This window comes from Spea bombifrons, chromosome 2, assembly GCF_027358695.1.
Source record: "Spea bombifrons isolate aSpeBom1 chromosome 2, aSpeBom1.2.pri, whole genome shotgun sequence".
Taxonomy (NCBI): domain Eukaryota; kingdom Metazoa; phylum Chordata; class Amphibia; order Anura; family Pelobatidae; genus Spea; species Spea bombifrons.
Genome location: NC_071088.1, coordinates 70,807,517 through 70,831,787, shown reverse-complemented (window position 1 = coordinate 70,831,787; position 24,271 = coordinate 70,807,517). Strand labels below are relative to the sequence as shown.

The 24,271-nt window shown below is 36.5% G+C and overlaps 1 protein-coding gene across 1 annotated transcript; it reads left to right on the top strand.

The window, feature by feature from the left end:
* Positions 1–1,169: 1,169 nt before the first annotated feature.
* Positions 1,170–21,083, top strand: RUNX3 (RUNX family transcription factor 3). The gene is made up of 5 exons (XM_053454712.1): positions 1,170–2,435; positions 4,965–5,121; positions 7,494–7,598; positions 13,819–13,983; positions 20,018–21,083. Exons 1-5 carry the CDS (start codon positions 2,178–2,180, stop codon positions 20,533–20,535), a joined length of 1,203 nt encoding a protein of 400 aa, XP_053310687.1. The 5' UTR covers positions 1,170–2,177; the 3' UTR covers positions 20,536–21,083.
* Positions 21,084–24,271: the final 3,188 nt, after the last annotated feature.

The following is a 24,271-nucleotide window of genomic DNA, read 5'->3' as shown; positions in this document are numbered from 1 at the left end:
TGCATTGTTTTAATGACAAAGAACAGCTTTTAACTATTTGTTAAGATGTGATAACTTGAAGCTGATTTTTAGGTTAGAATATTGGGATATTATATTCAGGATGTTTAAAACCAATAGATAACACAGTAAATTACTTGGTAGCTGTTAATGAAGCTTTAAACAAGAGAAACCATTTACAAACCATACATAATTATACATTATTCGGCTCTCTGCAAACTATAACCTGCATGCTAGAAAAGACAACTGTCTTATTTAATATAATTATATTGAAGGTGGTTTTTTTTTAATTATTTTGTTTTTAATTCCATAATACAATCAAACCTTTGCACACTATGCCTGTTATGCTGAATATAGTTATTACTGCAATCAACTCCATATTACTAATAGAATAAATTAATAGATAACCAGATAAATGCATTCTCATATTATGAACAAACATAAATAGTTAAAAACACAGGTTGAAAATCACTTTTAAATTAATAAAAGCTAAGTGCTATTTTTTCATTTATTTGTATGTATTTATTGCATGTCTGTGTCTCATAGAAACCATGAAACTGCGAGTGTCTGCCTTCAGTCTGTGTGTTATTATTATTATTACTCACCGGTAGATATATTACTAATATATGTCTGCAGGATAAGTAATAAAGACACCTTCTCCTGAATACTAAGGATCTGTTTGTGTCTTCTTGAGCAGGTTACTGTCTCCTGATACGAGTGCTGTCACTTTAGAGTGTCTCTTGTTACAGTTGTGAGGTGAGGTCTGGTCACTAGACTCTAGTGGATATTTGATACAGAGGTGGTTCGGTTGAATGATGTATAGCCCATAACCTCAAGAACCCCACACGCAATCAATGATAACCCTTCAAAAATCAGGGAAACCGAGGCTGGGTAACGTCATTATGGGGTTTTATTAATTTCCTGGTCCTTGAGAAGTAGTTGGGTTTGTGATTAACTGTGGTAGATAATTACTGGATGCTGCTGACCACCAATATGATCTGCAAGTGGTTCAGGGTTGCCAATGGTAGGGGTGGGGGCTATCAGACACCCTTACCCCCCCCCCCCTTATAGCTATTGGACTGTAAATTAGGGAAGCGAGTGAGGATTGGACATCGCATGTGCCAATCACACACCCTTATCCGCCCCCTCCCAGTGACAGCTGTAGTGTAAATAGTGTGTGTGACAGTGCTTGTCCTTGCACTTTTCTCATAGCTTGTACAGTAGGCTTCAAGCCTCTGGAACGTCTTCATCTTCCATCACAAGATCTATCAGAGGGATATCAGTAGTAGAGTTTTGTAGCAGACATTGGTGGCACCGGTTCTCCTGTGGGTTACTTAACTGCTGAGGACCTTGAGCTAGAACACATCTCTTGGATTGCCCATAACTTTACAGGACAGATGCAAAAAAAACCCAACCAGCTCCACTCCCTTTTGACGATTTTAAGCTGACACAGCAACTCCAGCGAACAGCACGAAGATAAATGCAGATGTGTGGAAACTTCTCCTACTTTCTAGCTGCAGTAGTGTATCTGATTGTTTGTAGGGGATAGTATTTAGTGAATGCAGATCTTTGTTTTACTTGGATGTGTTTGAAAAACATATTGCCTGGTCGCTTGCCTTCAACATAACCAGATCTGATTCTAGAATCCATTGACTCAAGGGAGCAGCTGGTTGTGTGCACCAACAGGAACCACTGCACTGCTGTCTCATTTGCAAAAGACTGTGCTATGTGCAATTGAAAGGTCTCAGGATCCTGAGTTCCTGCCATCTACACAGTGGTGTGAACTTTTTAAACCGTGTCGTATGTATGTGGTTTTCTCTCTCGTTCTTGGTGTTGAGAAGGGTGCAGAAACCTCAGAAGACAACATAGGACGCAGTTTCTTCTTCTCATGCGCTCAACCCCCACCCTTCTCCACCACCCCTGCAATTCTCATAGCAGACAGTAACTTCCTGAGCCTCTGATCTTTCGCACGACTGTTTTTTTGAGAACAGATTAGTGATAAACTGAGCACATTGAGAAAAGCCTCTGCACGGAGAACTGCTCATCGCTTGCTTTCGTTGCTTTTGATAGGACTTGAGAAGAAGTTCAACCAGTGCTAAGTTCATAGAAAGCCTGTCCCTTGTCCCCTTATAGACCCGACCCCCGGAGGCTTCTTCTTCACTAACCCGTCTACTGTTGTAATGCGTATTCCCGTAGACCCCAGCACCAGCAGGCGCTTCACCCCACCGTCAACATCATTCTCCTGCGGAAAGATGGGAGACAGCAATGGGACCATCAGCTCCTCTGGCTCGGGCAGGGCAAGGTCAGAGATCCGGACAGTGGTGGATGTTCTAGCAGATCACGCAGGAGAACTGGTCAGGACTGACAGCCCGAACTTCTTGTGCTCTGTCCTGCCTTCTCACTGGAGGTGCAACAAAACCCTTCCCGTTGCCTTCAAGGTAAGCTGGGATGGGGTTTGGTGAAAGTGGTTGAAGAAGTCACTTTCTAGATACGTATGGATATTAGGCAAATAGAATTGATTATGAACAGACAGATTGTACTGCCCATTTAACACATATATAACACAGCCTTAAAATAACTGTAATGCATCACCATTTCTGTTATATTGGAAAAATGTTTTTAAATGACAAGACAAACTTAAATGTAATTCTATGAGATGATTATTTTATTACAGTCACGAATTGGCATAAAAAAACAGCATTTTTGCAATTACAATAGCAATATTTTAGCATCTTCACTAACGGCAAAAATCCCGAATTATAACATGCCTCTAAATTAGAATCCAGATTATTCAATTGATATAGTTAACACATGTAGTTAAATAATTATTTCAAAAAGCAAATACATGAAATTCTAAACTGTTTATCAAAATATAATAAAGAATGCAACATAGCCAGTTAGTTGGTATGATTATATGGTTTTGGTATATTTGGTATACCACTTCAGAGACCAGTAGCTTAACCACCAAGGTCACTCCTCCTTCCCTTCCTAAAATTACCATGTGCATTCATCAGAAAAAGAATAGATTTAAACCATAAATCTTTCACCACCAAATATTCAGTATTTCAGGAAAGTGGGTGTAATTTCGGTCCTTACCACCCATCCAAACCAAAATAACCTTATCTTAAATGTATCAAAAATTCAAAATAAGCTAATTATTGTATCACTATTATAATTATAAATATTTACAAAACATTAGTAGATTATGCAGCATTTTCAACAGGCGGTTAACCATATTTTATCATATTCTAAAATATATATATATATAGGCATCTTTGTTGTTTCTATCTTTATTATGCAGGTGAGAATAAGTGACTTATATATAAATAAAGAATTACAAACCAAAAATGTCTATTAACACATGTAGTTTGTTAAACTCGCAGATCTGAGGTCAGAAGCTAGGGAGAGTTCTAAAAAATCATACCACACTTCAAAGTAGAGTAATATCAGTGTCAGTCTTAACAATGAGCCCTTTCAATTATAATTTTAACTATATCTGGCATCACAATTTTATTATTGAACTGCAACACAGGTAGACGTTCTGCATTATATGCAGAATACCTGGGATGATTATTTTGCCATTATAAAATATATCTAATAATGTATATCCGTTCTTAATTTTGGAATGTGTAATAAATTATATAGTCCTTTCAGATGTTTTGATTATCAAGAACTAATGTAAATAATGTAACATTTTGAATACTTAAAAAAAAAACGTATTTATTGGTACAGTTTATCCTTTCAGACATACCGGTATATTATATTAGCGGTTTAGATTAAGTTCTATTTTATACCAGCTGTACAAACTATTTACTAAGTTAAATTTATAGAATTTTCACAACAAATATATTTATATGTTCTGGTACATATTACATGTGCACATACTGTTAATTACATATGGCACATACAATGTTTTTATATTTAATATACGTTAGGCTTATATTATACCATTATTATTTTCATTCATGCTACGACGCAACATCTTACAAATGGCATTTAACAAGCTACATGTAAAAAAGAAAAGAACATATTGTGGTCATAATATTTTCTGTATGATGTGACGTTAGATTATGACAAAATACTCTAGGACAAGATGCAAATAATTCATTCTACAGTTACATAATGTGTAGGAGTTATAGCTGCAGATGTCATATAAACATATATATATATATATATATATATATATATATATATATATGCAGAAGCAATCAAAGTTAAGTAGGAACTTAGTAATGGCACAGAAGACAACTTTCTTAACTGTGTTAATATGGCTTTTTCTTCCAAGTTTTGTTAATTTAATAATGCATTAAGGGGACAGATCAAATTAAGAGATAAAGATTATCACCGTTTTTCATTTACATTTTTCTGTAATATTTAGTAAGAAAATTGGTGGCCAACTACTACTGTTAAATTTATCCCAGGTACGCTAAATAATGCTGTTATTAGCGCATCTTTTATAAAGAAACAAAGACGAAACGTTCAAGGGGGGGAGAGTGATTTCTAAAAGGAAGATGGAAAACACAATTAAGGATTACTCATAATACATAAGTAAAAATATAAGAGGAAAACTATATAAATAGGAATAGGAAAAGAAAGAGTACAAATAAGTAATCAGTTTAATTAAAGACAGAAGTCAAGACTTAGGCAGATTATGCTATTAGTAACAAAAAAAAAATATTTTATTTATAAAGTTGATATAAATACATTCAGAGGGTTACAGGGTGGCCAAGTCATTTCTCTTATAGGCACATGGAATGTTGAGATTTAAAATTCATTATACTAATGTATGTAGACAATGCAATAGTTTTTCTGTCTACATTAAACTGTATGTAGTCCTAAAGGAATCCTTACATTGTTTCCTGTTTTAGGTTCTTTATGCAATGTTCCTTCATCGCATAGAAGGGAATCCGATTCAACGCACTTTAAAAATGGCCACAATACATTGATTGTATCATGTTTATCTCCAGGTTGTAGCTTTAGGAGATGTTCCTGATGGCACAGTGGTCACTGTCATGGCTGGCAATGATGAAAACTATTCAGCTGAGCTTCGCAATGCCTCAGCTGTTATGAAGAATCAAGTGGCTCGATTCAATGACCTACGATTTGTTGGGAGAAGTGGAAGGGGTAGGTAAAATTCTTTAATCGGCGAAGGTAGTTTGTTAGTTGAATATATAGAATTTTTAAATCACCTGAGATAATGGTAGGTACAATGAACACAGGGCTTTTGCCCGACAGTCAGGCCAAGCCTGGTCAGGAAATTGATTAGATAATGCTTGCCCTGCCGCAGCCTGCTGCTGCTCTCAGCTTCGATCAGACGAACCTTTAAACTAAATTTCTCCACAATTGCACTGACGGCCAAACAGAAAGCACAAGCTACAGTTTTAATGGATTCATTTAGTTGTATTAAAAACTAGGAAGGCAACAGATCCACTTTATACTTGACGCACCTGAACATATGTCTTTTTTGAAGACAATACTTGAATTTAATAATAGTCTCTTGGTAGCCAGGATCTTCCTAAAGATATTGTATCCTATGCAGTCGTCTCTACCTGACCATTAGCACTTTACAGAAGTTACTGCCATCACCTGTGCTCATGTGAGGAGTTGGACACGCTTAACATCCAGGGTGTTTATAAACTGTGACTTGTAGCGTACATTTATGGCCTTCTGTGCAAGAACACTGCTATAGAATTATGTATCTCTGTGCCTTTTCATGTGCTACACTGATCATGCTCAACATTCATCAGGTGAAATTTTGAAAACTTACTTCCATATGCTATAAGTTTCACAATAACCATAGAAACGTATTGGATGTTGTATCATAACTCCTCATTTAACACTGCTTCGTTATACTAGCTACTCATACTGACGAGTTTTCATGTAGAAACACTATGCAGAGCAAGGGGAAGATAGGAAGAACTAATATAATTTAAAGGAACAGCAGGAAATATTATTATGGTATCAAACTATTTGTCGTAAGTCTTAAAAAAGGATTACCCAAACCCAAACGCCAAAAGTAACAATCACAGAATAACTTCCTTAACGGTATAGAAGAAAAACCTGCTGCTGGCCACTTCTACCTGCTGTCTTGCTCCTGGTCTTCAGTGCATAAGCCGGTGTGTGCATGGGAGCCGGCTGAGCACAAGATGCGCGGTTGGATCCTTGCAGTTTAAAGTTTAGTGTCACTTTAAACTTATACTCAGATGTGTTGGTCAATATCAACATGGGGAGTAACTGTTCCCAATATTAGCAACAATTATGTTTTTTATGATTTACAGAAAAAAGTTTTTTTTTAAATATTCTACCACAATCTATAGTATAACACTGATTTCAAATTGCTAGCTAGATATTTTTGTTTATAGCTGCTCACTGTTTAATTATTATGTTTGTAAAAGAATCTTTAATATTTTTTAAAATTTCTATTGTCTTGCTTGTTTTCTCAGAGATGCATATTTTCTTTTTTTTGGATACATTTGCATATTGACAAATGGAAAATGTCTCCTTTTATGAATTAAGCTTCTATTCCTGCACTTAATTATGCTGTTAGATTTTTTTCATGCTTTCAAAACAAATTTTCAAACCGGAAAGCTGTACAATTACAAGTCTGGTTCCTTGAAGTACAGTGCATTTCGTTGATGCAAGTTCCTGTTCTTTTAAAAGTCAAAAAACATAAATTTGCTGCAATATTATGACCAGTGATCTGTTTATGAGAAGCTTTACCCTAGGCCTGGCGAAATCAGCTACTTTAACCCATCCCAATAGACCCACCAGACCACTTTTGTGGAGGGGGCTCCTGTTTCTCTGGCTACGTACCAGTATTTTACCTCTGAAGGCTGCACAGTATGAGGAAGAAATAGTATGAAGGACTATGCTAACCAACAAGCTATCCACTGCAATAAGCCAGTTACAAGGAATGCCTCTTATCTACCCAGTCAATCAAGGTGTGGCCTACTAGGAAGCCCAATTACACAATATTGTGATCTTGCCATGGTAAAGCGAGGCAGGGTCTGCTTTTCCCCAAACTTGCTGTCCTAGGTATAGGTAGCTTAGACCAGAATACACTGCTAATTATGGCAATGGGGTACACTGTTAGCACCTTTCTATCTCAAATTGGCCACTATCCCAAAACTCGAACACAATTTAATTTTATATTTTTTGTGGTGCTGCCCTAAAATGTGTGTGTTGTGAAAGACATTTGATCCTAAGTCCATACTCAAAGATCTCTGTACAAAATATTGGTACAACCTCCATCAGCTCTGTTCTGTTGGTCAAATGCACAGGGGTGATTAATAATATAATAAGCCTCAGCGCATGCGTAGATGAAACGAACATGGACGTTGGCAACAGTCCAATACCATGATTCTGTACGAACATATTTATTGGATGTATATTACAATTTGTTACCATACAGGGTTTTTGTTATGATGGCCTTGAATTAAAGTTATAGATAGATATTGGGAAAAAGACTAATAGATTTGATCTTTCTTACTTCTCAGGCAAAAGTTTTACGTTGACAATTACAGTTTTCACAAGCCCAACGCAAGTCGCTACGTACCACAGAGCCATCAAAGTCACGGTAGATGGACCACGAGAACCTAGAAGTAAGTTTTACAATTTTTCTAGCAATACTTCTTTGTAGTCTCAGCTGTGCAACTAGGCTTTTATCCTTTTTCGAGAAACCTGGAAAAATCTTAGAATAAAGAGAGGTTTTTTTATTTCTAAAAGAAAAAACATCAATAGTAGTAAGTGTATTGCTCTCTGCTTTTTTGTGCTTTCTGTACCAGTTTTTTTTTCGTTTTTAGAAATGGCTTTTCCATATTTTCCATAATATCTCAGACCTACAACTTAAAGGGACACTGACATGAGAAAAGTTTGTGTATTTAATAATACCATATACTAAATTTGTCCTTGGGTTATAAAACATTTTGTATGTGCATGTTAGCTAAATAGCAGCTGCATGTTAGCTGTATAATCTCACCAAACTAAGTTGGTGGAAGTTTACAGGAGAGTTGATTGGAGTGTTGTAGTTAGGTCGGTGAGTTGAACCTGAAACATTCTCTTGCTTTAGGGAATAACCCCATTTATAACAAACATCTTTTTATTCATGTTAGCATAGATGTCACATACAATGTATATCTTCTGAAATGTTTATAAAGAATCAACAAAAATTGTCTAAAATATTCTTTAGGAATGTATTAGAATACACAGAGCTTTTCTTTAATTTACTGAAAAATTAACTAAACACAAACAATACATACAGCAAATGATACACTGTATCGAAATATTTTATACAAAGCGAAATCTATATTAAAACATGTATGGAACATCGAAATATTGTTCAAATAGGGCACTAGAAAAATATTGTTTGCCTTTGCTTAAAAATGATTATTACTTTATTATTGGGTTAAGAAATGTAAAACAATATTTTTATTTTGCCGTCAAGAGAGCTTTCAGTAAATGTCCACTCTGGTATACAAAGGGTTAATAAAATAAACACAGTAGAAAATGAGGTTAGGCTTATGGTTTCATGTTATGAATAGAGAAAAATGCGCAGTATATCTTACTTATATTTCAATGTAAAAACTTTTTGAATTAAAATAATTAGACTTGATAATTATTTACAGGCGTAACATTTAGACATTTAATGTCATAAACGCACCTTTTTTTTAAAGGTTTTAAATTTGTGAAGCCACACACAGTCACATTGATGGAAAAATAAGAATATGAAAATATGTTTTCACATATTGGTATAAAGTGTTGACATACTTGAGCAAACAGGAAGAAATAAAAAATGTGAATTTCCTGTGAAAAGAAAATTGAATTGCTGGTCTTCATTTGGAATGACTGGCTTTCTGAATCTTAAAATATTATCTTTGCCAAACAGCTTGAGAAATTAGAAGTCGTCAAAGAAAACTATGTGGGAATTTAAGGACCTAAATAAAACACATTGGTTTTAAAAAATGTCTTCTAGCATCTTACATATTATTATAGATTAATGTGGACTTCCATAAAAACTACAGTACGTTAAAGCTTCGGGTATTCACTTTTCAGTGTTATACACTGACAAAAAGAGAAATAACAGTCACCTCCATATTCTAGTCTTGAATGAATTTGAGGAATAAAGATTAACCCTAATTTCGCAATGCATAATTGTGTTTGTTCTCTTTGGCTTCATCAGAGAAGGGACTGATCCCTTGTTCATACATGACTGTATCATGTCCTCTGGCTAATCTTAAATTATTATGTTGTCGTTGATAAACCTCTTTCATATGGTGCCACTACATACATAAATGTACATTTAAATACGGTGAATGCTTACAATACAAAATAATTTAGGAGCCCTGTTTTATTAATTGAACTCAGCTTCAAATTGCTTGGACTCACTAATGTGTAGACCATTCTTTTCTCACAATTTGTCTTGTACCCTCTGGAGTGTTTATAGAGTACAGTTTGAAAGGTCACTTAGGCGACCATTGTAGGAAATCATGAACCCTTAAGATTTGCTTGGCCCTGGTTAAATGTCAATTTGCCCTCTGTTAACAGGCAGCCCTTTATGGTTTAAAAAGCAGACTCTTACTTGGAAAAACATTTTCATTTTTTTGTATCCTTGTATTCATATCAATCCAGTGTTCATTGCCTGTCAAAAATGGTTATTATATACTTTACAAAAACATGTTTGAGCAAACCTTATGTGAAGATAAAATTACCAATTTTAGTTTTTATTCTGTTTTCATATTTTTCCTAAAAAAATCTGCTAGAGACATTAACTATTATTTACAAAGTATGGTTTCAATTCTTCAACATCATGTTTTAATAAATTATTATTATTATTATTGATTTTTATAGCACCATCATAATACATGATGTTGTACAAAGAGACCTGAGATGTTTTACCACCAAAGTCCAGAGCAGTAATCTGCCGAACATTGGGGGACTGCACTTAACTGGCTCCTTGTTGAATTTAATTGAGACATTCTTGTGACAATCTGTGTTCTAGACTTAAATTAGCATAACGAAAAAAGGAAGCTCGGGTTTGCTGACTGTGCAACCATTTAAGGTTTTTTGGTTTTTTTTAATTCATTCATTGGATGTGCCTTAACATCAGAAAAGTTTACCTTCACATTATTTCACTAAAGCTCTCCCAGCAAACTGGGCAACGTTGTTTTGACCTAAAAAAATATTATACTGTTGTTTTAACTAAATCTTTGTTATTCTGTATGTGGTCATGTAGAATAGCTCATTACTCCACATGTATATATGAGGGGAATGATTTTTTGCACAAACTAGTAAATGCTAATGAAAGAAATACCCACCTCTTTGTTTACATTAAAATGCCGTCCTACATCACATATATAGTAGTGGTTCCCAGCTGCGGTCCTCAGAGCTCAATAACAAATGTTTTAGCATATTCTAACCTCAACACAAGCAATATAGTCATTGGTTCCTAGGAATTCATTCAGTAAAGTGGAAGCGACACTGACGCCACAATATATTATGGAGGGCCAAAGTCAGTGAGCTTCTGCTGAAAAGCAGGGCTTAGTTAAGCGTTGTATAGAACGTATTTAAATTAGTGAGATTTCTTGAAATCACAGACTGAACTATGTATTATACAAGGCCAGCTTAGCCCCCCTTTTAAAAGAAATTAGCCAGAGATGGGCCTTCATAACGCATAATTGAATGGGATCGAATGGGAAAGAAGTTTAGCAACTGATTGGGAGAAGATTGTAGCTCGCAATACCACTAATAACTACAATTTAAATGGACACTCCAGCCATCATATGCACATGATAGCTGCATGGTCCCTTTTCATGTTGTCCATTTTGCACACTTCCTTAGTGGAGCTGTCAGAGGAAGTAATCTATCCCCTTAAGAGCTACTCTTCAAAAATTATGATTGGGATATTGTAATATAAAACAGTATAGATAAAATCTCAGTTCTGGAATTGCCTTACATCATGAATTAAATACAATGTGTATTGACTGTTTTGCTAAATAACGTTATTTACATTTTCTCCTTTATGGAGGCTTATTCTTAGTTGGTGTAAATGGTCCATTTGCTGGAGGGAAATGTTTCCACTGTAGCATCCATGAGAAAAATAATTTGGTGTGACCAACTCATTTCACCCTCTTGTCATAAGTTTTCCCACTTCAAAGGTGGGAATAATGATCTGTCTGTAGGCGATGAAGCTGACTAAGAACCTATAGCATTATTCTTTACAGAAAAGTACCACAGGAAAGACATACTACAGAAGCCATAATGCAGAAGCCTTAATGCAGTTTGTTGATTCTCCAAAAATAGTATACTAAAAAGTAGGACTTGCGATAAGCTCTTTTTAATCAGACATTGTTACTTAGAAGCTTTCAAGTACAAAACCAGCCTATACCATCTCAGATTTCTTGTGCAATACAGAATTTCACCCTTGTAATTCCAGGAACATAAACCAAAATTCACGCTTCATTTTCTGCTTTATTGACTTTCCTGTCACTCATGCCACGTGAACAATGTCCTGATATTGATTTAGTATTGTATTGTAACCTAATAATTTTTACTACTTATATAATGTAAACAGTGAGGCTTTTATATCAAGCAACACAAAACATTTTTTTTCAGGGATATATTTCAATAGAGATCATTATTTTTTTAAAAAAATGGTATGTGAAGTAATTTTAACTAGGATATCTTCTGGTTTCTGGAAAAAACAGTTTCCAGGAAAGGAACTCCATCTATATACCTGTGGGTCACAAAGGTTTCTATAAATAGTTTTGTCCAAGAGTATAGAATAGAGTAGGAAGAGTCCTGATATGACGGTTCTCTGTGCAGGACAGGTTCAGGCTTAGGATGGGTGTAGGCATGTGTAGAAGTGACTGCTTGCAGATGGCTGTTTGCTACAGCCTTGGCCTTCTTCTTATGAGCCATCAGCATGCCTAGAGTGGGGAACTTGCAGAGGATAGGAGGCTGACAGCGGATTGAGTCTAAGGAGACTGGCAGACAGCTGTAGAGTGAGTCTTGGGGATTAGCAGATGGCAGCAGAGTGAGTATGGGGGGACTGGCAGATGGCAGCACACAGACTAGGGGACTGGCAAACAAGGTCAGGTAAACCAAGGTCTTACACAGATGGAATTGCACGGGACCAAAGGATAATCGAGAAAATAATCACAATCCAAGCAAAGGTCAAAATTCAGATAATCCCAATCAGATGAGGTACAAAGAGCAAACACAGGAACGTAGTCAGACTCCAGGGGTCAAGCCTAAAATACACCAAACAAGCAAGATACTGACAGAACTGCAGGGGTAAGGAAGTACACTACTCCAGCAAGGGAGCCTGGGAGCACCGCTGTTATATAAAGGCAGATGATTCCCTGACAGGCCACAGGTATGTCAGGAACAAGTGACACCTGGACAGGGAGATCGGGGAGACAGATATCTCAGGGACAGCAGAGCCTCTTGGTGGCGAGACCAGAAGGTACATGGTCTGCCATGGTCTGGGTCTCTGGATTAAGTTCCGTGGTTCCTGCCAACTTGGTTTGAACCACGTCCATGTTCATATGTGCTTTGAAGAAGAATTGATAATTCTCTTGTAGCTTTATTATAAATGCAAATAAGGTTGATGCAGGGCATGTAATTCATCTAAAATGATTCAATTCAATACGTCTTATCACTTGGCACTTCTGAGGTCGTTATTCTCTCGACATGAAATGGAGTGAGAGACGATGGTACTACTGATTTGATCCCAAGGGAACCATTTGGACAAGAGCAGAGTGAATTCCTGCCTTTTGGCCCTGTCTTAGATCAGCATCTAAAAAAGTTAAAAGATTTAATGAGGTCATGATAGAACTCAATGAGACTTCTAAATAATGCAGGATTTCACTGTGACATCAGCATTGACATAAATGCAAGAGCTAAGACATAAACCCAGGCTATCCCTTGTTTTCACTCCAGTATATTTTGACCTTAATAATTGTAAAGTATATGCACAATGTGACAGCATAATGTAAGCACATACAAAAAAAACATTTTTGCTACATCAACCAGTGTTACTCTGTTTTATAATTCCTAGTGTGCACACACATAACACTTTTTTTTCCATAAGTGTCCCTTTAAGCCCTTGGGTGCCAGTTGCCAAGTTTAAGAAGATTCTGTTATATGTGCATGTTGTTGTGTCTTTAGTGTAAGAAGAGTAGATGATCTTAATCTTAATATAAACTCAGTTTACCATGAGCACCATCAGAATTATGATTTGTTCCCATATGCATACCAGATGCACTGTGACTACAATACATTTGATAATCCAGTTATGTAACTGTTCTAATTTTAGACATCGAAATGCTTTCAATTTAGGGAAATAGAGAAACCATAAAGAAGTCATTCTGATTTTGTGTCATTGTTCCCATGCATATACACTTTTTTTTAATTCATAATATTGCACAAGACAGAAGAGGACATACAGCAAATAGTAGCAGATAATAAAATACTATGGACTAAACTATATAAAATGACTCTATATTGCATTTACTCTGTTACAGTATGTCCAGAATTACCTAATTTCTACAATTATAAAACATACACCGAACAGTTATGCAGAGGTTGATGGCTTGGCATTGTCAGTATACCATTTTGCTATCTCTGGTGGAACTAATGTCCCCTCTTAAACATTTCCATATTTGTTACTGTGGCACTATTTCTCTTACTACTTGAGCTTATTGAAGTCTCCATTATAATGAATAGGTTTTGAGCCCTTTGCAATAATTCATTCAGCTATTAGCAATACATATTCACAAGGTATATATTCATATTAATCTATGGGTCTTCTGTGAGTTCCAGGGCACCGCCAAAAGCTTGAAGAGCAAAGCAAAGTCTTCCCTGACCGGTTTGGTGAACTGGAGCTTATGCGCCGACAAACTCTCAGGGTCCAGTCTAACCCGAATCCTCGGCCCACTCTAACAAACCCAAACCACTTCAGCAACCAGACTCAGACTCAAATACAAGGTAAGGAAAGAACATGTGAATAAAGTGAGAGGAAGTACGTGAAGCATGTTGTCCAGAGTCAAATGCATAATCTTTATTATTGAAACATTTTGTTGTGTAAATTGAATTGAAATAATCATGCACCAGAATATTTTATCAGGAAATGCATTACTTCATGAATCAATGAGAAAACTTATCACCACACAAATAGTTCTAAACTGAAAGGGAAGTTTTGATACCAGCCAAATTTTACCCAGTCAGATAACACCGTGCCCCATTTCAGTCACCAAACCCCCCGTTCCAGCATTTCCACACTGACTAAAAATAACTTTTTGTTACTCTATCAGTTGAGACATTAACAGCAGTTTGTAATTATAAACAAAGGGTTTTTTTCATCTTCATGGGAAATACCCCTAAGCAAAAGTTATTTGGCATGTAATCAATAGAATACTACTGAGTTTTCATTACAAAGCCAACATTATCACTGGAAAACTAAGCACGTGAATGCGTGTAGATAGTCTAAAAATGTGGTCATCGTTAGAGCGGCAGCAAATACTGTAGTTTGATAAATGTTTTCCATAATGCCCTTGATATGTATTACATTACTTGAAAAATCAAAATGGCATCATCAATTTATTATATTGATAGGTTGTTCCCCTGAGGAGCAACTGTTCACTTGTAGTTCACATAAATGATCCGAATAGACATTTATTTATTGTACATTAATGTTAACCATCTAAAAGATTCAACACTGTAGTTATGGACGAAGATATTTGGTATGGTAATATATCTGTGTTTTTTGTCCTGTCCTACCTAAGTAGTCTATGTAAACCCTAAAAGATGCTTGAATACAATTTGTAGAGATTTTCTGCAATAGCGTTAATCCAGTACCAAATACTTAGGGCATTTTCTGATATATATATATATATATATATATATATATATATATATATATATACAGGTTAGCCATAACATTATGACAGGTGAAGTTAATCTTATTATCATGGAACCTGTCAGTGGGTGGGATATATTAGGCAGAAAATTAATTTTGTCCTCAAAGTTGATATGTTAGAAGTAGGGAAAGTCTGAATGACTTTGACAAGGGCCAAATTGTGATGGCTAGACGACAGGTCAAGGCATCTTTAAAACTGCAGCTTTTCTGGGGTGTTCCTGGTCTGCACTGGTCAGCACCAGGAACACCCCATTTTTCTGGGGTGTTCCTGGTCAGCACCGAGGAAAGAAAAGCAATGAACCGGCGACAGGGTCATGGACGGCCAAGGCTCATTGGAGGGCGAAGGTCGACCCATGTGGTCAAATCCAACAGACGAGCTACTGTGGTTCAAATTACTGAAGCGTTAATGCTGGTCCTGATAGAAAGGTGTCAGAACACACAGTGCATCGCAGTTTATTGCGTATGGGGGTATGTAGCTGCAGACCAGTCAGGGTGCCCATGCTCACCCCTGTCCACTGCCAAAAGCGCCTACAATGGACATGTGAGCATAAGACTTGCACCACCTCACAACTTACAGGACTTAAAGGATCTGCTGCTAACGTCTTGGTGCCAGATACCACAGCATACCTTCAGAGGTCTGGTGGAGTCCATGCCTCGATGGGTCAGGGCTGTTTTGATGGCAAAAGGGGGTCCTACACAATATTAGGCAGGTGGTTATAATGTTATGGCTGATTGGTGGGTATATATATATATATATATATATATATATATATAAATATCTGTTATATATTTCATTTTTCTTTTGTACTCTTCTTATAACTTAGCTAATATTTATTTCATACGTGTGCGATTTCCTATACCTTATTAAAATATGTGGATAGTCTCCGGGTTTGACCTGGAGAACTTCGGGAGAAACACTGATTCTCCAGGTCAACACACGAATCATCCAGGTCATGGGACAGGCCCTCCTTTTTCCCCTGTAAATGGGGGTGTTCCCCGCGATCAATGGGAACGCCCCTGACGTCAGCAGGCATGTCCACTGACGTCAGCGGGAGCGCCTACTGATGTCAGTGGGCAGTCCTGCTGTGTCCCACAAGGGCAGGCTCCAGGTGCCAGAGCCCAGTAGTTCCCAGGTAAGTTTATTTTTCTTCCACTGACTGCCATTCTGTGACAGCTGGCCAAGCCATTCCTGAAACTCAGGATATTCAAATATAGACCAGTCTTTATAAAATAACACTTAAACATTACTGCCAGCTATGCAATATTTTAAATGTATTTACATGAGACAAGTTTTGTGGAGACATGCAAATCCTTGTTCTTTCTGAATAAAGGACGGCTGAACAGTATACAGCCTCTGTACAGTAATTGTGTCTGACATCTAGTAGCAAACGTAGGAATTTCCACTTACCCACAAAAATCTAACAACTTCAGACACAATGCGTGCCGTTATTTTAGCACTGATATCTGGTGTCAGTAAGGGCTGGAAATTTCCAGTGTCCTGAATCTAAATTCATGGTTAGAAATAAATATATAAAACAAAAGATTTCAGTTTCAAGGGCTTGGATATTATTTGCTCAATAAATGTCTTAGACCCCAAAGATGGGTTGGAAGTACAGATGGATGGTAAAAAGTAGAAATATATAAAATCCAGACATTACCAGAAAGTCGGTGAATATTAAATGTTTAGACTATATACACAAATGTGTCTGTCTGTATCAGCATGCCTGAGAGCTTCCAGTAGTTAATATATTAACCATATGAAAATCAATATATTTTGTATAATTGTATTGTTGAATCTTTAACCACTTTGTTACCAATCCTGCCATACGTAATGAATTAGCATTTGTCACCGGCATTGAACATGTTAATTAATTCCATCCATTCTGCCATTCAGCAAAGCATTCTGGGACCACAACAAGGCGAGACCAGGCTTTGGTTACTATCCAGCTGAATGGGAGAACTTAAATTCTTCAATATTCCTTTTCCTCCAGAGGTTTGAAAGGGTACAGAAAATAAACACAGTGTTACAATAACAGTCTGCCGACATCTCACATTATTAAAATATTTAACCCCTCAAGCTTTGAGGATCTATACTAGCTGAAGTTATGAATATATCCCTAAAACTCTAATAACTAATATTTTCCTGATTAAAAGACATGCTTTAAATGAAAACTGGAATTTCCCCTTTAATTACTGTATATGTAAGAATCGTGTAGCTGACTGCATTTGGAAGAAGTTATTATTTGAGGTGTAGCTGGAGAGACCCTACTTTTGATATGGCTATATTTTCTAATCATATATTGTACATTTTGATTTTTATGCTGTTATATTGACATGTGGATGTTGTATGACTACGTTTGTTAAACCCAGCTACAAAGCAGGAACTGGCTGAGGGCGCCAACACATGCTCCCTGTGCTGTGGCTATGTATTACATACCTTGGCTTACATAAATAAAGAGCTGCTACGTAAGTAATATTGCAGCATGGTAGAGCACTGAGACAGTGACCATAAAGAACAACAGTAGCTAGTGACAGACAGGCATAGCTGATCCTAGAGATTATAGCTTTCTAGTTAAACTATGTTTCCAGTGCCCTTGCCTGAACATTGGAAAGAATCTAGCACCAGCTACCATGTCCGCTCTGTATTCAGCCTCCATGTTTGCCTATATGGTAGGGTCATCATGGTAGGGGAGAAGTCTTGTTCCTGCACTAGTTATAAACTCAACACTTGATAAAGAATGTAATTCAAAATTAAGGCAAATAAGAGATAAAGATTATCTATTATAACCTTAGTAAGTGAAACCCAGTGGTAAGTGGTGAGAGAAGAAACATGTTTCAACTTTCAAACACATCCTGCCAAAAAAGTTAATGCTCTCCAAAGAATCATTCATTTAAATAGGTAACAAATCCAGATAACTGAGAAGTCTGACCCCTTCCTACTAGAGGGGGGGTCAACAAACATTTCATTTGTTTTCATGTTGATTGCTCAGTTTCTACCACTTCCTCGTATAATTACTGTTCATCAGTATGAGCAGAACTGAGTTTTTAGTGGTTGTTAATTATAAAAATAATTCTAAAACTCTGGCAGAATTATGGCCCTCTATCTCTACAATCGTTTACTGTCATTGGCGGCTGCTGTTTCCATAGTCGTTAGAACTTTGAATTCCCTTTCCTTGTTTTTCTATAACGTTTTGTTAGGGGTATTGCCATATGCCTGCCAGCCTGTTAATATGAAAAAAAAGTAATTTCTCACTTTTCCATTAGCCTTATAATATGATGCTTGGAAGCATGGTGTGTTTGTCCCTCTCTTATTACTATATATATATACATATATGTATAAGTTATAGTTATTGTGTTTTCCTTCTTCTCTTCTTCTCTTCTTCAGTTTGAATATATTTGTAAAGATAATTATCAACAATTAAAATACCAGGTCACAGCAGTGATATATCTGGCACGTAGACAGTATGACTGACCTCTGTGTGGCTCCTGATTTATATACATACCACATTATAACTTGTTCCTAACCCAAAACATTGACATTTCCGTAGATAGATCAGGTTAGATTTGAAAGTTCTTGGTCCCTGGGCTGAAGCTCACAATGGCTAAATTCTTATGACTAAATGGGCTCATTCACTTGATGCAGCAGCTGGTGCGATTTTCAGAAGAAAATAAACATTTCCTTGAAATATTTTGATTGGCAAAGAAAAGGAGATTGCAGTTCAGCACTCCAACCAGCAGGCTTTATGGTGCAGAAGACAGAGTTAGTGAGGAGTTAATATATTTTGTGTAGTATACATGAACAGAAAATTTGAATTTCTATATATTGTATACATGTTTATACACGCACATCCGTGTTTCCATGTAGAAAACACATACAAATAAATATACACATTATATGTACGTATTGTAAAAGACAATGTATATTACTGTACAATATGTATGTAAGTAAAGTTATCACATCTCCCCACTGACTATAGCTTTTGATTACATAATACAGACACGCTGCAAGAAAAAATAATAAAGCACAATCTAGTAACCGATACTACTAATGTATGTGTAAAATATATATAGCTGTGCACATTATAATAGTATATTTATAGTATTTATATAAGCGAGCCACGAAATTACACATGGAAGGTATTTTTATACAATAGAAGTTCTTTACTTTAAACATTGCAGATGCACATAATTAACCCAGCAAACACGAATTTACTATATACACAAGGACTCAAGGGTTAAATTCTCTGAATCAAAGTGGTGTTTGCATCTGCCCTTCTTACATTTGAAGATGAACATTGAACATTTTTACACAGAGGCGACCATTTATAATCAATGTACTGATGTATTTTGAAATGAAAGTATGTTGAATTATTTTATTTACCAAATGCAGCTATTTATGTAATCACTTTCACAGAAACCATTTAGAGACTCAGATTACAGTCATGCAGGTATTTTGTATCTGATGTGTTTTTAAAGCGAATTCTTCCACAGGGTAAAAAGTGCTGAGTTTGGGTCACATAACTTATATTACTAAACAAAAGGCTTATTTCACATCAAAATATTATGTACATACTCAATAAATTTATATACACACACAACTGGTAATGTATGAATGAGATGACTTTTCAAATATGATTTCAACATTTGCAAAAACTCAATTGTAATGTGTCATTAAGGTTGGCAATCAAATGGTTCTAGTAATTGTCCTTATGAAAGCTATTCAGAATGAACGTTCCTGTATCTCACTTATGATATACCACTGAGAAAACCACCATTAGGAATACAGAATGTGTATTCCTTGTGTCAACCTGTGCTAACGAGTATGGAAATGTGGTTTTGGCAGCCCACCTTGATGCGGTAGTCTGTTCTGTATCAGTGACTGTTTCCAGTGGTCTAACACTAACACCTCTGCTATCTAATGTAAGAGGCTGATTTATTAAGTCATATGGTTAGGTATTGTAGCATATTTCATGCGGCTCTTTGTGACACAAGTGCATGAATGTATCATTAGTGGCATGAAAATTATGATATTCTTAAGTTCCTTGTGGGAATAAACATTATTTATTGGAATTTACTCGAAAATATATTTTCTTTCATTTTCAGCAACCGATCTCAGCCCTTTCTCAGATCCACGACAGTTTGATCGCTCGTTCTCTGCTCTTCCATCACTTACTGAGTCCAGGTTTTCAGATGCACGCATGCATTACCCTGCAGCCATGTCTTCTGCATTTTCATACACTGCTTCACCCACAACAACTGGAATTGGAGGCATTAGCATGACTGGCATGCCAACAGCCACACGTTTTCATCACACTTACCTTCCACCCCCATACCCTGGATCCTCTCAAAACCAAAGTGGACCATTTCAAACAAACGCTTCCCCCTACCATTTATACTATGGTACATCATCTGGCTCGTATCAGTTTTCAATGGTGGCAGGAGAGCGCTCTCCATCAAGAATGCTATCTTCTTGCACCAGTGTGGCAGCTGGGAACAATTTGATGAACCACAACCTGGCCAACCAAGCTGATGGAGTAGATGCTGATGGCAGCCATAGCAATTCTCCTACAACTATGACCACAAGTGGAAGGATGGATGACCCTGTCTGGAGACCATACTAAATTAATTCTGAGCAAAACCGTATATTTATGAACCTTTTAATGCTACAAGAGTCTTGAATTTAATATTTTTCCTCTAACATTTGTCTAGAAATGAGTGTATGCTAATTGTTGTGACAGGCATCATAAAAAGACCAGAAAGTGAAATAAAGACATTTGGCCACTTGAACAAGCCCAACAACTACTCAAGGACTTGGCTATGTAATATTATCATCTCACTCTGAACAATGCATTGCCCTAAGGAAGTGAGTTAAAACAGGTTCCCACAAGTGATTGAACTGAAAACTACTCCAGTTACAGTATATATATATATATCTGGTGTTAATATGTTAATGAGTCTTTTGTTTACAGATAATGAAGGAATGCAGTTGATCTGGGCTCTTTCAGAAGGGTTTCCTCCTTAGACCTCCTCTCCTTAGCTTCAAAACAAGCCCTAGAATGAGATGGCTAAATCCCACAGTATTACCTGTATGTCTAGTCTGTTCTGAATATTGACTGGATGAAATCATGTAATTTATAATAGAATACATCAAGAAGAGCACTCTCAGACAAAAAAAAAATGCAGACAACCTACAGCTATTTTAAACAATACTGTGCAGTTTGTGTGGTTTAAGTATTTCACTGCAGTGCATAAGTATATTCACTTTTAAATGTTTCACTTAAGTGTAACAACACATTTAACAGATACCCTGTGCTAATGAAACAAATATCTGTGCTCATAAGATCATTAAAAGCTTATTTATATGATCTTCAATAAATTGAGATTTCTCCTATGGTCTGCGCTAATAAGGAAACCCATTTGCACATCTGGGAACCTCCAAAGCTTTGCCTCTCCCGTTCATTATAGGAGACAGGATAGAGATGTAACCATGATAAGCATCAAGGCTAGCCATATACAGAGATGATAACCTCATTAGAATTGAGTGAGCAGAGCTTGTGCAGGGAGTGGAGATGACCAAACACCTGGAGTACACTCACCTGGAGCCACTGAGAAGTCGAGTCTCTGGGTGAAACCCAGTAGATTTCTAGCTCTTTCTTTTGTATATGATATACTTGTATTTTTTTCAGAGAGAACCTCTGGGAACCTTTGGGTAAGGAGAACTTAGACATAGACATGGTGTCCCAAAAAAGTAGCAGCTATTGGTTTGAGTATACACCTTTATGACATTATTAAGAGCAAATGCAAACGAGTACTACACTCTCTTTAATTGACATATTTCTACAATTTATAAATGCACATACAGTTCTTGCATTCAATGGGCTTCTAGTGTTCCATAGATGCAGATTGTCTCCACCCATGTTGTGTTAACCTTACTTACACAGGGTTGCAGATGTCTAGGGACTGAAATCCCTGGTTGTCTACTAGTAATAGTAGAAGTTGTCAGCAGCACCAAAAAATCAATAGGTGCATGAGCCGGGCTCCACCAGGTCCCTTGATAACAAATAAGCAGAGGCGTGAGGTCTTTAAATGTCCACACACAGTCATTCGTCTACTAGGGCCCATTCTGAGTAATCTCTTGCCATGGATCAGAAGAAATGAAATCAGAGCTCATACTAGACCACCAGTTACCCAGGTCGCAGAGCAAACGTGCCCATTGGACTCAGGGCTCTTATACAGCTGTTCTCTCTTATTGCACCACTGACCATTCGTTTTAGTGACTTGTTTTTTTAAATCTGTGTTATATATTGTAAGTTGTAAATATGGAGTGGAACCAATCACACAAACTCTTTTGTGAGGCAGTTTCATGTAAACGCATTTATGTTATAATATGAGCTGGGGTTTATTTTTTGGAAATTAAGATATATTTAGATTTTAGAAGAGTTAATATTATTAATAGACCTGATAGTCTATTTTTTGCTTTGCACTGTCTCTGCTTGTTTTAAATATGCATTGTATTGTAGTGATCTCTATTGTTTTAATTTATGCACTCAGAAGTATTAAAAAATATTTTTTAAAATATCAGGTCTTTACTGAAAAGCATTTTTTTATGTTCAATGCAGGAATAAACCCTTTGTATGGGCTCAACCAAAGTAGTGAAGCTGTGGTGAACGTATTTATAAAGAAATACAAATGTTTTATACAGACCTTATGAAGTAGGAGCAAGTCCATGTGAAAATCTATTTTAAAAAAAAGCATGCATGAAATTAAGAAGAGCAGCTACCTGTATATTCACCATATCAGGAGCTCAACATGTCAGCTCCCTGTCTTTTCATCAAACCTGGGAAATATCCAAGTTGGCCACCAAGACTTTGGGTATTATACCTGATTACAGGCCTAAGGGGCAATGCATAATGAAGCGCCACCTGGCCTACAGTATCTTGTTCACCAAGGTTAATCATTTATGAAGAATTCTAGTATCAGGGATTTGAACTATCCAATATTCATGCAAACTCCCAGTTTAGTGAGTACACCCCTATGGCTGGATGATATAAAACGTGTATGTAATGGCAGGTAAAGTCTGCGAGTACCAGAAGGAAACTATGTATTAGTACTTGGCAGTCAGAGGTTTAAAGGCACATACAAATATAGTTGGGTTGTTGTCAAGAACAGTCATATGAGCATTTACTCATAATGGAATGATCACATACTGATTAGATGCACAAATGTACATGCTATTCATAGTCAGGGTAGCCATCAGATGGGTAAGGGGAAAAATGAGTGGCGCTCTGGGGGATTAATATGATGAACTGTGAAACAGTAGGGTGTTCTAAGTTGATACTACCCCAAAAAACTAATTCCAGATTCACATTTTAACTTATACTAAATATCATAGTAAAAGGGTCTATAGTATTTTACATTACACAATCACATTGCATAGGTGCCTATATTAAGTATTGTTGTGGCTTTTTACATTGAACATTTTGATTATTATTGGTTATATGTAAAACTGTAATAATTGTTTAAAAGTAAATGATAATGCAAAACAAATATATGTAACAAACAAAACAACGGTAGTCTTATTCCTGCAGAATTCAAGTAGATATTCCTGAGGTTGAATGTGCAAATTTTCTCCTTAATGTTTGGTATTTTGATGAAGAACAGCCCTGGAATTAAGAATTTATGATGGTGTATTAAATATATTATTTGTATTAAATATATGTAGCTGGTTATAGTTTTGGGGCAATAGACATTACAGTGTAGCGTTTTAGGTTGGCTTCAAGAAAAAGGTATTTGGAGCGCAGCAGGATAGACAGTGTAGCGAACAGCTAGGTAGTGGGTAGTAGGGATTCTGTTGAACAGGAACAAAGGTTCCCAGGTTCAGCATAGGAATGTTGGGATCTAGAGTTTGGATTACAGCTCATGATTCAGAATAAAGGGCCTGCTTTATTGGGCATGCAATATCATTCATGTATATAGTGCCCATGGTTCAGGTCATTGTGGATTGGGCAGAAGAAATTAAACTTAGAAAAGGGGAGGGTCATGAGAGGTGGATAAAAGGTAGAGTTTCACGGTGTTCAGACCTCTTTGGAAAAATCTGCCGCAAGCATTTGTTTCCCTCCTTCTTCTGTATTTCAGGTTAGGATTAGTGCTGGTAAATTTCTATGTTTTATTACAGTCTTAAAAAAATGCCATAATGTTCGATACACTGTGGCTTGTATCTCCATGCCTATGTGTCTCTTTATTTTAATATATGATTTACTTTTCACCAGTCATGCCTGAGACATGTTAACAATTAACATTTGAATACAGGTGGTTCCTCACAAGGAACACTTGGGTGGCGTGCTGGCATCATTTGTG